This window comes from Phalaenopsis equestris, unplaced genomic scaffold (genome assembly GCF_001263595.1).
Source record: "Phalaenopsis equestris unplaced genomic scaffold, ASM126359v1 Scaffold000032, whole genome shotgun sequence".
Lineage (NCBI taxonomy): Eukaryota > Viridiplantae > Streptophyta > Magnoliopsida > Asparagales > Orchidaceae > Phalaenopsis > Phalaenopsis equestris.
Genome location: NW_018164474.1, coordinates 915,273 through 930,116, shown reverse-complemented (window position 1 = coordinate 930,116; position 14,844 = coordinate 915,273). Strand labels below are relative to the sequence as shown.

General features: G+C 34.7%; 1 protein-coding gene across 3 annotated transcripts in view; it reads right to left on the bottom strand.

Annotated features, from left to right (window-relative positions):
- Positions 1 to 7,264, bottom strand: part of LOC110018703 (protein PELOTA 1) — a 94,682-nt gene extending 87,418 nt beyond the window's left edge. For 2 of the 3 annotated variants that reach the window (XR_002293376.1, XM_020716109.1), the window contains exons 1-2: positions 7,099 to 7,264; positions 6,934 to 7,016 (exon numbers count right to left, since the gene is read on the bottom strand). Coding sequence is in view for 2 of the 3 variants with exons in the window: in XM_020716109.1 (XP_020571768.1) it covers positions 6,934 to 7,016; positions 7,099 to 7,149 (134 nt within the window). In the remaining variant the exon portion in view is untranslated. Of the gene's footprint in view, positions 1 to 6,933; positions 7,017 to 7,085 lie in introns of all 3 variants that reach the window. The other variant, XM_020716111.1, reaches the window with a different exon arrangement.
- Between the last annotated feature and the right edge of the window lie 7,580 nt (positions 7,265 to 14,844).

The following is a 14,844-nucleotide window of genomic DNA, read 5'->3' as shown; positions in this document are numbered from 1 at the left end:
GAATGTCCACGTCCCGCACTGTAGCGAGAGACATGCGTCCTACAAAATAGTGAGAGACACCTCGCGTCAGTTTCTAGGGATTGGTGGAGTTTTGACCTCATTCATCGAAACTTTTTTCTGCCTACTGAAAGTGGTGGTATTGTTGTAACCTCCTGGGGTTGAAGGATCTTTGATGGCGGCCTTAGAAGCATTTGGATCTCATTGACGACTGCACTGCCCCTTGAAACACTGGAGGAGTTTTCCTCACTTGCGAGCATACAACCACATTAGTCAAGCTTCTGGGCATACACCTTTGAACTAACCTGGCAATTTATATCCTTTATTTTTTGTTAAATCCTCCAAAAATAGCCCAAGGTTGGCTCAACCTAATCTGAAATAGAGCAACTTAAATCTCCCTAAACGGCGATGGTCATAGTGGTAAGCTATCAAGCAAGTTGTCTTGAAACTCTCTCAACATTGGATACAGTGTCTGAAACCGGCTCTTTTGTCTCATTATCCTCTATCATCATCAAAATTGATCCCAGTGGTGTTTCTCTGCTAGTAAGGGCACTTGTAATCCCAGATTATGAATAACTTAGAAGGACTATGTGTTTGCCATCTTATGTGAAGGAGTAGGTGTTCATGAACCCATCATGCTAAGTCTAGCGATCAAACTGCCACGGCCTCCCCAACAAAATGTGGCAAGCATCTATGGGCACCACATCACAGCAAACCTGATCGTGTAGTTAATTCTCAATCGAAAACTCCACGAAACACCTCATTTCAAATATGACTCTATTTTTTTCCCTCAATCATGTCAAAGAGTATGGTTGGGAGTGTCTCTGAGTCGTGAGGCTCAACTTGTCTGTGAAAGCGTGCATACTGCATTAACAACGGGTGCAATATAGCGGGCATCAGCCTCCACACTAAAAAAAGCGGGGTCACAAGTGTGAGCATCCCAAATAAAAGGCCATTACAAAGCAAGCCTGGAGCAAAATGGGTTACTTTGTTGCAAAATCTATTAGCAAAAATGAAAAGAACATTTTGAAAGTTGTGTAAAAAAATGAGATCAGTACCACTGTCGAGTTATTGATCCCACTGAAAACTATCCATGCATTGGCGGAGCCAATCAATAGTTGTAGTGTTGTCTTGGCTTCAAGTATCCACAGTTTAATGAAAGAATTGAGAAGGAATATAGCATCCCATCACAAAGCCATCCCAATGCAGGAGCTATTGGCCAGCTGCAAAGATAAGATCCCCATTTTCATTCCATAACCCTCCAAGTGGTTAGGGATAAGGGTGCCATCAGTATCAGCTTTGATGGGGGGAAGGGCGGCAGGACCAATGAGAGGACGAAAAATAGCCCAACGGGCCGAGAAGTGCTTCATTGCTCCGGGATAGATTGAGCTTCCCCACTTAGGGAATAGAGGCAAGAATGGAGGCAGCAATAATAGTTGGAGCACCAAAGGTCTTGTTGTGCTTCTAGGTGTTATGAGCCCGCCTACTCTAACAAACAGTGTAGCGATATATTCTGCCTAACGGTAGGGATTGTTGTTGCATGCACATTAGCTCAGCATATGCCTCCCCCCATTTTAGCTTCGAGGATCGGCAACTCCCATTTTCGTAGGTTTCGAATGATGCTTCTCAAAAATTCACAATTAGCAACCACATGCGAGTAATCTTTGATTTCTCCACATCCCCAAGGGCAGCAGATGTCCTCTTCCAATCCACAGTCAAGAAGCCATTTGTTAAATGGAATCACATTTAGGAGTAATCTCCACCAAAACACATGTTCCCTAGGATACAATTTAAATTTTTTAATCCAGCACTTGTTTTAGATTTCATAAGCAAAGAGCTTGTCGTAAGTCACCTTCCAAGCAACAGAATCACTTATGTTATGTGTGCTTGCCCACGGGTTGTGACCATAAAGTTCAAAAATGCATTGGTTGGAAAGAAGATCGGGTGAGGTAAGATAGGACCCGATCAGCCGGGCCCGAAGAGGGTCTATCCATTGATCCGTGACAGAAGGCCCATACCCCCAACAAGTTTCGATCTGCACATTTTCTTCCAAGAAATGAAGTGAAGCCCCATCGATTCTCATCTTCAGTCCAGAGAAAGTTCAGGCAAAGTCGCTCAATTTCATTAAGGACAATCCGCAAGAGTTCCGTGTGAGTGAGAAGAAAAGTGGGCTTAGCAAACAACAAAGAATTCACAAGAGTAAACCAGCCCGCATGAGATGGGGGGGGGTGCACCAATGAGGGGACGAAATTAGCCCAAGGAGCCCAAAAGTGCTTCATTGCTCCGAAATAAATTGAGCTTCCAGCTAGGGAATAGAGGCGAGAATGGAGGCAGCAATAACAGTTGGAGCACCAAAGGTCTTGTTGTGCTTCTAGGCGTTACGGGCCCGCCTACGCTGGCAAATAGTGTAGTGATATATTCCGCCTAACGGTAGGGATTGTTGTTGCATGCGCATTAGCTCAGCATATGCCTCCCCCCATTTTAGCTTCGAGGATCGGCAACCCCCATTTTCGCAGGTTTATAATGATGCTTCTCAAAAATTCACAATTAGCAACCATATGCGAGTAATCTTCGATTTCTCCACATCCCCAAGGGCAGCAGATGTCCTCTTCCAATCCACGATCAAGAAGCCATTTGTTAAATGGAATCGTATTTAGGAGAAATCTCCACCATAGAGGTTAGACCAATATGCCAAAAGAAGATATCGCATTTGAGATCTTATAGAGCATTTTAAAAAAAACAGAATCAGGAAGTTTTCCTACCAAAGAGGATGACTGTAACAGCCTGATCTCTCATCCATCGAGAAACTGTCCGTTTTGGCTTAATAGCCTCACAATTTTTCTCATTGGTGTAACTTCCTAAGAAGTCACCCATTTAGGTAGTGCTCATGTGTGAGCACGCTTTACTTTTAAGTTTCTATCAAAACTCTAATTGTTACACCAAAAAGCAGCTCGATATATAAGAGTTCAAATTCATTCTACTTTAAGGGGTTTCACGATCTCCCCCACTTAAGTAATTCACATCCTTGTTAATCTCTAAACTCATAAACATTCACCAAACAAATAGGATTTTAGAAGTAGCCCCTACAGATTCAAGAGATGACTCCCACCATGTAGCATGTGGTTTCAAGAGAGGGCTGCCATGGCATAGCACATTGTTTAGTATGACACTTAGCTCCCATCTTCAGATTGGTGTAATGCTTAGATAACATTTGTAACAGCATGAACTCTCACCCATCAAGATAATGTCCATTTTGGCCTTGTAGCCTCACAATTTTGTCGCTTTAGTTTAACTTCCCAAGAGGTCATCCATCCTGAGAGTGCTCGAGCACGAACACGCTTAACTTCGGGGTTTCTGCCAAAACTTCAACTGTTACACCAAAACATGCCTCAATGTTTAAGAGTTCTACTTAAGGGGTTTCACAATTAGGGGATCATCAAGCAGTTGGATCCTCATTGGAGTAGGCCATCAAGATTATCATCTTGGAGGAGTCAGCAAGAGAGGTCGAGATAGAGATGGTCTCACCAAATCAAGGAATAGCTAAAAGAAGAACTTTAAATGAATGGCATGGAAGAGCATGGATGGATAGCCTTGCAACCCAATAAGTGCTTAGAAAAGAGAGAAAGTTCTCAAAAGAAAATCAAGTTCTAGCATGCAAATTAAATTCTTGGAATGAGATTGATTTCTTAAAGTAGGCCCATTTTTTGAGCTCTCGAGTGAAAAAGCCAAAAAAATAAAGCCTTAATGACCCCAACTTGAAGAATTATGCGACAAAGGATCAACTCTTTCAAAGATCTCCCTATTCTCAAGTAGTGACACATTGCTAGTCAGCAGATACAACTGTTTGTAGGGTAATCTGTGAGGTGTTAATTTCAGTTGAACCTAAAAAATGTTGAGTGTCAACCAAAAATGTATTTTTAGGCATAGGCAATCTATATATCTAGAAAATAGTCAATTGAGGAGTTAATCAGAGTAGAGTCATTCGATTCAACTAATTTCAGGAAGTTAATATGGGTGATGGCTGACTCTAAAACCCAAAAGTTAGATTAATTGTATGGCACATATACACTCCATATTGGATGCCAACAAAATGGTATTTATAGTGAATTAAGTTCTTTTGAATTTTGGTATCCATGAAGGACAATCAAATCAAGAATCGTACTTTCTAGTGTAAATCTCAAATTTTAGAGTAAAATTAATTGTGTTGTATTTGGGATTTAGATTGGGATTTAGAGAGTTTAGGAAAAGAATGCAGCTAAGATTGTTTGTGATTTAGGTGATGGCTTAACAATCCCGTTTTCTCAAAATCGATATTCAAGTGTGATAGGTAAGAACTTCAGATACTCCACCTTAGAATTGAAAGCTTGGGATAGTAAGATTGATTCTCAAAAAGAGTTGCATCCATGGAGTCACAAAAAAATTTCATAATTAGTGAGTTGCATTCTAATTTCTTAATTTGAAGAACACCCAAAAAAATGCATTTGAGACATTCAAAGTCAAACTTGCTCGGGTATTATTAATTTGAGTGAATAAAAAAAGTACAGTTGAATGTTTTAATTGAAATAATGGGAAAAATCCAAATGCTAGGATATAAAGCAATAAGGGTTTGGCATGAAGTTTTGAGGTTCAAGAATCTAGGCATCCTCCTGATGACGTATATTGTGGCAAAGACGACTTCTCCCAAAAAAATAATTTGAAATGCGAGTACAAAACATATGGGATCCAAAAACTTCCAATATATTACATATTGTCTTTCAACAACTCCATTTTATTGAGGAGTGTTAATACAATAGTTTTAAAGCACTATCCCTTAACTTAAAAGGTATGATCCAATAATTGAATGGTAATACTCTCTCGTTGCCTGTCTTGAGGCATGTATGCATATTGGCTTGAAATTGGGTTTGAGCCATGTTGTTGAAGCGCTGGAATATTAGCACGCTTCTACCTTTTCTTTGGTAAGAACTAACCATGTAACTCTAGTGGGATCACCAAGAAAGATGCTAAAGCATCAAGAAATTGTCATGTTCTTGATTCTAAAAGGTCCCCAAATATCATTGGGTATCACAAAAAAAAGGCAAGATGATTTTTGTGGTTGATTTTGGAAGGTATTGCAAACACTTTCAGACAATTGACAAATGTAGCACTATAATGATTTTAAATTTTCATTGACAAATGAGGAGACTAGTTTTCAAACCTTTTTTTTTTAATGATAAGATTGTCATGCAATGAGATGTACTTCTGAAATACATAGGCATCTCCAATTATATGATCTGATACACCTGAGTAAACAAGACGGGAACTTGAATTTGCCAATTTTCTTAAGACCCTTAAATATTTATCTTTTTCTAAAATAATACAAACAACTTAAGGAAAGGCAGTACTCCATTATGATTGTTGGAAACATTTTTTGTTAATGCCCTAATTGTCCTTGTTGAAGGACTTTACTCTATTGAATTAGCAGCAAGGTTAACATGATTATCATACGTAATAAAAGGCAAGCTGGTCAATTGGCTTTTCATGTATTTTCAACAAGAAAACTTTGAGTTTTCAGGTTTTTGGCAGTGTTCACACCATGGTCAACCTTTATCAGCCGATTGTTGTAGTTGAATTAAGGTCCTTAGGGAACCAAAGCAAAACCTTTAATGGTTCAAATGATGTATTGAGATCCCAACGTCACTTTCTTCATGTTCTCTTCTCTTCAAACTTCTAATATGGCCTTTAATGGTTCAAGTGATGTATTGAGATCCCAACATCACTTTCTTCATGTTCTCTTCTCTTCAAACTTCTAATATGGCTTCTTGGAGGCTTCAAAGTGTCTTATTGCAAGGGATTCATTAGCATGCTTCAACAAGTTCATAAGTAAGGCCAAATAAGAACTTATAGATCTAGTCTTCTTCAACAACTTTCTTGCATTATTCTTTGTCCAAATGACAATCATAATCCAATTCTTCAAGGATATCTATTGTGAAGTTATCGTCCATTTTCAGTAAGAACATAAAGATATTCAATTTCAAAGAGTTCAACTTGCCTTGGACTATGGAGCATTGGCTTGATCACAAAGCTTATTTCATATTTTCTTTATAGGAGTATGTTTCCTTCATTTTCTCCCATATATTTTTAGCAATCGTCTTGTATACATTTTTTTCTCCAATCTTGTTGGTCATAGAGTAGATCAAACAGAATATTAACATATTATTCTCTAATTTCAATACTATGAATCATAAAATATTAGAGTAGAGTAGAGTAGCCGCAGCCATGCCAGTGAGGCAATCTTATTTCCTTTTCATGTTTAAACATTAAAAATGATTGAGACCACTAGATATAGTTTTGTTGGTTGAGTTTTAGCATGTAATTGAAAGGATAAAGACTTTGGTTCCCTTCAGCTTGTTAATTATGTTTTCTCTGGGATTGAATATGGCTTCTAATGTTGAACTACCCTTCAGTTGGCCATGTCAAGTTTCTTTATCTCTGCCATTTATTAACAAGGTCCATCGCTCTGAACCCATGTGAAGTTTGAAGAGAAACTATAATTTTATTATATTTCTCTATTTAACAATGAATACAGCAATGGCTGAATAAACTCAGCCGCTCAACCTGAAATACAATCAAAACTTACCTAAAATGGGTAACCTTAAACATGAAGTACAAATAAAAAAGAAGAATTAGAACAGCTGCCCAAGTCTCACCATATTTGAAATATAAAGCCTTTAAACAATGACAGATAGTTTCAGTTACTTCCTAAAGAAAATAGAGGTTAAATTTCCAAAGCGATCATAACAAAATTATAGCCAAAGCAATAAGAAACATTCTTCAAACACACAAGGACTGCAAAAAACCCAGAGGTTGCCATAATAGAAACTGAACAAAGCAAAGAAGTATGGACAAAGTGTTGTGAGAATAGCAATTAAAGTGGCAAGAGATATTTAAGGACTATACCTAACTGTGACAGCTTGAACTAGGTCTCCTGCAGAGATGAGGTTGTAGGCGTGCCACATGTCATCTTCCTCCTCCGGGATTATCTGCAAACAGTCAGAATCTCACAAAAATTTACATTTATCAAAAAAGAAAGAGGAAGACGAGGTTCCTACTTCCGTTGTGTACCTTGATGCTTCCCGGACCGTTTGGTTCGATGTCGCGGCGAACAAGTTTCATGGCTAGGAGTTGTTTATATAAAGTAAGCCGAAAGAGCGAGAAAGCCGGGCTGTTCCTCCCTAAACAGAGGAAAAACAGTCGACCTCGTGAAGGTGCAAGCCGAAAGGGGTTGTTTGGTCGGATGATTTGCGCAGTTTTCAAGGCATATATAACTTAAATCCCACAAATATATTAAGATTTACATGCATGCCCCTCAATTGTTTTTCTTCTTTTTTTTTTTTCTTTTTTTTTCTTTTTTCTTTTTTTTTTTTTTTTTTTTTTTGTAAATATGAGAGTCATCACGAAACTTTATTAAGAATAAAGCAAATTATTGTAACACAAATAACAAAAAAACAACTCTTGCTCAACAGTAAGCTCGAAAGAAAAACATAATAGCTAAAAATCAAATTATAAAAAATAAATACAACATTACACTCAGAAATAAATGCAGTTGAAGAACAATCAACAATCAACTTAAATCCTCTAAGTAGAGCATAATTTGTAGCAGAATGAACAATCAAAGTTGATACTGGCCAGACCAACTTCAATCAATGTAGATAAGTGAATGTAAAAAATGAATGTCTGAACTTCAAACAGAGCAACTAAATGTGACGAAAGAAGCAATCATCTATGAATTTGTTTAGCCTATAATAAAAGTATAATCAGTTGTTTCAAGCAAATAACCATAAGAGGGAGGCAACTTCCTTAGAGTGGAAATATCAACATCACATAACCACAAAGAGCAATGTCCAAAAACCTATCAATAGAGAAGTAAAGCAATCTCAAACTTCCAAGGCATTCATAAGAGGCTTGCAATTTCCTTGAAGTGGGAAAACAAGATTCCAGAATCACAAAGAGCAATGTCTATGAACATCTCAACAAAGAAGTAAAGCAATCATAAGCAACAACAAATACCAAAGACAAATAGCACAACAAATAATCAACAATCAGCTAAAAGATAATTCTTCAATACAAATAAAAACCAAACCCATAGAACTAAACACCATCTCTAAATGAAGAATTCTAAATATTAAATAGTTAAAAAGACTTGGAAAAATAATATGGTCAACTAAGCCAAAAGAAAATAGACGGCCTCAGAAAACCTACCTACAAATCCATTAAAATTTCATCCATCTCTAAAAAAAGAAACCTAAATAATATACAGTTACAAAGCCAAGAAAAGATAGCAAGGCCATCAAAGCTAAATGGAAAAAAAAAACTAAAAAATCTACCTACAAATTCATTAAAATTTCATCCATTTACAAATGATATCTTAAAACCAAATTAAAAATATTCAAAATACAATTGAATTTTAATGCATTGTTAGAATTCATCATAGCAAAATAAAACCAAACTCAAATAATATATCAAAAGCATGTCTATTATTATTAACTAAGATCAAGAAAAATATATGTCAATTCAAAATAATACAGAAGATTAAAAACAATAAAACTTCAAAATTGCTAAAACCAAAATCAACCCACATAAAAAATCAAGAGAAAAACAAAAAAATTAGAAGTTGTAGAAATCTCTAATATTATCAAGTGTTGAATCCTAAATTGTCTTTGGGAATGAACCCTAAGAGTTAGAGTGGGTAAGTGTGTGTGTGTGTGTGAGAGAGAGAGAGAGAGAGGAGTTAGGAGAGAATTGTCAGGTGTTAAAACCCCAAGTGTCAGGATGTAAAAGTGGCAGAATCCAAAATCTCTTTATTGATGTCATGACCTCCTATTTATAGAGGTCGGTGAATACAAGTACATGCAAATAAAGAACAGTTTTCATAATTGTCTCAAACAATTTAATTCAAATTACATAGTAATGAGTAATAAACAATGGTGCCTAGTCAATCGCTCCATGCCTTAAGGTTGACCTCGTCAGTCGCCTGTCTTGTATGTGTATCGATCGGCTATGATGGTCGGTCCTATCTTATTCTTAAAGATTTTTGGTCTCTACAACAGGATGTATGGATCTTCGCTAGTGGTCTTATAACTAGTGAATATGTTAGTCGACAGATTCTACCGAACAAAAAATTCAGTCAGTCGGCACACTATGTCGATCAGCCAGACTATAGAGTCGGTCGACTATTTGCTAATGAGTTTTTTATTCTGTTGTCCAGAACCTCACTTGTGTGTCTGTGTGGTTGACCGTCTCTATGAGATGCATGCTGGTATATTTGTAGTATACATCAAGAATTTCTTTAACAATTTTCTACTTTTGTAAATGATGATCCAAAGAATATAATGAATGAGCATCTACAAATAGAAGAAATCATTCCTAAAAGTCCTCATATTTTCCTTAAACCAAATATAATAAGCTATGATTTGCATAAGTAAAAGATGAAATATTTTTTGATTTTTTTAAAGAAAAGTTATCGATTTGTTGTAAAACTTAAAAAATATTGGTAGGAGCAATAATAAAATTACCATTATGTACACATTTATTAATAAAAGAGCGGAAGAAAAAACAATAAAAAATAGTTGATCATGACAATCCAAGTCATTACCACATAAAACATAGGTATTAATCACATTAAACCCTCTATGAGGAAGAATATCACAAGTTTGTAAGCTTTTATAAATAATTTTCCAAGTGTGAAAGAATTATAAACCAATCAACACAAGGGAAAGAATCATAAAAAGAGAAATAAAGTCTAGTGAAATATATATTACTAATTCTAAAGATAAATGATAATGTACCTCAAGTAATAGAAATATTATGAATATTATTTATATAATAATATAGAGCATTACTGAATATAGAATCAAGTAAAAATAAAGTCACCAAAATGCTCTTTTAAAGAGAATCTGTTAAACCAATGATCATAAAAGAAAGATAACCGACTAGTATTTGTAACATTAAACTTTAAATATATTTTTATTTTGTAAACCATTTTGACAATATATTTCCAAAAGGTAATAGAAGAAGAATGAGAAATAATCAAAATAGAGTCATAATGATTAAAAAAATAGCTTGAGAGGTAAAAATTAATATTATAAAATTTCTAAAAAAATTTATATATACACATAAAATTCATATTATCCAGGGAAGGGATGTCGAGACCACCATTGTGCCAGGCATAGAAATTTTATTCCGAGTAATAGTATGAAATCATTTATTATTATCACCATGAAAAAGAAAATTATAAATCATAAAAGTAACATTTTCTCAAACTTTTAGAAAAAATCATGAAATGAAACTAGTAATATAAGTAGCTCCAAATATTAAACTTAATAAGTTTCTATCTGCGAGCACTTGATAAAATTTTATGCATCCAACCTACAAACTACATATAGAATTTATCAATAGGAGTATAAAAATGAATTGTAATAAGCTTAGAGGGCTTAATAGTGACCACGAGGCAGTCCGAAGAAAAAGCTTTTGAAGCAAAACCACAAATGCTACAAATTCTATGTTGAGTAGATATGTCTACAGATTCAGAGAAAGCAATAATAAATTTACAAATATTACCATAAAGATTAGTATCACTGCTAAAATTAGGATTAGGAGCTTTTGTGATTCCATTTCGAATCAAATATTGAATTTAACTAATTTTTTTCTAGCTTAAAAGCCAAACATCGGAATCATCATAATCCTACATTTGCGCAGGTGATGTTGTACTCATGACTAGAGGGACAAAATCTACTACTTGGCATAGAGGATGGAAAGTCTAAATATTTTTATGTTCCCTACGCCGCGAAGTTTTCTCCATGGAATTCCTTCGTATCATGCAAATGAAGACGGCCGCCCATCGCTTTGCACGGTGCCCGCTTCATTTTGTCATTTACCATAAGGTTCACCCGTGAGATCGCTATGACGAGCTTACCTTCATCGTTGAAATCAATCAGATCTCATTATTGTTTGCATGCATTTGTATTACATGTCTTCCATAACTTTTTAAATTTCCATTAAAAATATTGTTTATGTGCATGTCTCTGTTGTCTTGTCTGATCAGCTCGATCGACATCTATCATCGTCTTGGCCAATCACCACCACCAATCTGATTGTCCCGAAAGACCCATCTTCATCGATTTGTTGCCCCAATCTTGTCAATTGCTCCCCATCGATAGACCGCCTACTTCTATTTGATTAACCACTTCCATCATCTCAACCGATCGGCTACCTCTGACCCATACGTCTTGACCGACCCATCATAGTCAATCAGCCTCCTGATACACAAAAATAATATACTGTTTTAAGTACCATTTTTATGTCTATTTTTTATGATATTGCACTTTTTAAAAAAATATTTTTGTGTTTTTTTGCAAGTATACCATTTTTAGACATTTGGAGCAAAAAATGAAAAGATGAGCAAAAGTTGGAGTAAAAATAGTCAATTTTGGGGTTTGGCGCATGATGTGCCAAAATTCATAGCACTGGCGCATGATGCGTCAGGTGTGACTTTTTCAAATTAAAGTAGTTTGAGACAAATTTTGCATGAATTTTCAAAAGGAAAATTGTTCTAAACACCCCATGGAGTGATTCAATGCATCTAGACACTTTGGAAGGTTCTAACTTGAAGGGATTTGACTCTTAGATCAAAGAGGCACATCTTTTGAATTCAAAGGTCTAACTTTTGAATTTTGGAGGGAAATTGAAAATCTTTTCAAAGGAGGCAGCCCAAAATAAAATAGAGTTAGAGAAGAACTTCTAGAGGGGGGGGGGAAAGAAAAATAGATGTGGCGTGAGAACCAAGAGGGAGAGATAGAGAGAGAAAGTCAAGGGCTTGGAGATTGTCTTCTAGGGTTGTAAGAGGAGAGGGAAGGTGAGAGATTTCTTCTTCATTACACTTCTAAGAGAGAATTAAGAGTGCTTGTAAAGAGAGAAAGACTTGGAGAGAACTTCTAAGGATTTGCTTGAAAAAGATTGTGAGATAAGTTGTATTTTTCATTTTTTTTGTTTGTAAACTTGTTTTTATATATGAAGTTTGTGTTTTATCGTATCATTCTCTTGAATTTTAAGTAGTCTTCTTTATCTTTCTTCCTACTTTGAAGAAATGATTTTGCGAAGAATTGATTTTGTTTTCTACGGTTGTAAATGTCGATAATTTGTGATGATTTGAACTCCGATCTTCATTTACTTTTCAACCTGGCTAATTGAATTATTAAAATGTGTTGAGAAACATATGTTCTAAAAAGAGGATATGATTTCTACAACAAAGGGAGAATCACATTTGATTTCATGGGAGAGTATGTCATCCATGGGATTGGGTGCAAATAAATAAAGAAATATACTTCGTTGGATGTAGAATTGGAAGATTTTAAGGTGACAGATAGAATCCCCAATTTGGTTCAGTTGATTGGAAACTAATGCGAGCATGTTAACCATCAGGTGAGGGAGTAGTGAGAGCTATGGAGTGATCGTCGGTATCCTCCTAACCTAACTACGAATTTAAGGACCAAACTCTGGAATAGTCAATGTTCTTTATAGCGCTTGGATGAGGGAAGAGAATAGGATTGCTCCTATTTGACACAAAATAGTTTTTAAATATATTTTTCAAATTATTTCAATTTCTTCACAAGCCATATTTTCATTGTAAAGGGGAAGAGTGTTTTCTCATACTTCAACTTTTCGTCAACAAAAACCTTTATTTTATTTCAACAATTTTACTTTTAAAGTTTAGCATATAGTTTAACTTAACTGTTGTATTCGTACATATGCATATTTCCATATTTAGTAACATTTCACTTGAGTAGTTTAACTACTTCAAACTTCATACTTTAATTTGTTTTTATTTTAATTTTAATTTAAGAATATAATATAAATAGCTAACTTATATATATTTCTAGCTTCCCTATGAGATCGATATCTAGAACTCCATTAGAGCCCTGTATTACTTGAATGATACACATACTTGTGTTATATGTAAAAGGGAATTGAGAGTTTAAAAGAGGTTTTAAAGATAAATTATTTTCATTAAAGTTACATTATTGTTTGAGTTACATTGCATATTTATTATTAATTTAATCCCAATTTTTTGCGCATCAAGTTTTTTGCGTCGTTGTCGAGGGAGTAACGAAAAGTATTAGTTATTTTATTTTATTTTAAAATATAAAAAAGAAGAGTATTTGTAGTTTAGTTTGAACATTTTTCTGTTTAAGTGTGATGCTTATCTTTAATTGCTTGTTTTATTTTTTTATGCATAGTATAAGATCTGAAAACTTAGTACCTTACGATTCTAAATTAGAAAGAGCTGTTAGAAAAATTCAAAAACAAAAAAAAAAAAAGAAAAATCATTTCAGTAAAATGACTTGCAACTAAAGTAATGTTGAAAATAAAAATGAACATCATTAGAGACCTTTAAGGGATTATGATAACCCTACAGCAGATGAAATTCATTTGATTATACAAAATCCTGCTGTAGTTGTCAATTCATTTGAGCTTAAACATATTATTATCCAAATGGTACAAAACAATCATTTTGGGCGAACACCAACTCAAGATCCCAATTTACACCTTGTTAGTTTTCTAGAATTGTGTGCTATATTTAAATATGATGGAGTGTCGAATGATGTTGTCAGACTTGAAACTTTTTTTCTTTTTCACTGGGGGATAAAACTAAGATGTGGTTGAACTCGTTAGCACCCGGATCTATCAGAACTTGGGGAGATTTATCACAAAAATTTTTATTAAAATATTTTTCACCTTTAAAAACTACTAAGCTTAGAAATGATATTACATCTTTTTGTTAGTTTGAAGGGGAATTAATTTATGAAACCTGGGAAAGATTTAAGGATCTCCTTGGGAAGTGTCCACATCATGTGCTGCCAGATTGGTTAATAATTCAAACTTTTTATAATTGATTGGTTGGATCTCTTAGATCGATAATTGACGCTATTGTTAGTGGATTATTAATGTCAAAATCATTCGATGAAGCATATTCATTAATTGAAGAGATGACTACTAATAATTTTCAATGACCCTCAGAACAGGTAAATTCAAAAAAAGAAGCTAGTATTCATGATTTTGATGCAATATCTATATTTGCTGCTCAAATAGTTGTTTTATCGAAGAAGATAGATCAATATGAAATGAATTATTCTCAAACAACACCTGTGCTTGAGGAGAACTCATTTGGACAAATGATAGAATCTCAATCTTCTTATGAGACTTTAAATGAAATAAACAATTGTTTTAATAATTCTTATGCCAATTATTATAATCCTGGTTGGAAGAATCATCCAAACTTTAGTTGGAGTAACAACAACTCGAATGTTGCAAATCCACAATGGGGAAACAAGTGGGAAGCTCCAACAATCAAGAAAATCAAACTTATAAACCTTATTACCCCCAGGATTTAATAATTTGCAAAATAAGGAGAAAAAGTTATCAATGGAAGAATTGATATTGCAAATGGGGGTTACAATCAAAAACATGGAAAATCAATTGGGATGTATTGCTACTGCACTTAGAAATAGACCTCCAAGAAAATTGCCTAGTAATGTTGAAGTAATTCCTAAAGATCAGAACAAAGAGCAAATTAAAGTTATTCAACTGAGAAGTGGAAAAGAATTAGAAGAAAGAGTTCAACGAGAAGTTGAAATTGAAAAAGATGGGGTGGAAAATGAAAATTGTGGTGAGGATTTTCATTGTGAGTCAAAAAATCCTATTAAACCAATGAAAATCACTATAGAAAGATCACCCTATGTCCTCAAAGACTTCGTCAACAGAAGTTGGATAAGCAATTTTCAAAATTTATGGAGATTTTTAAGAAGCCTACAA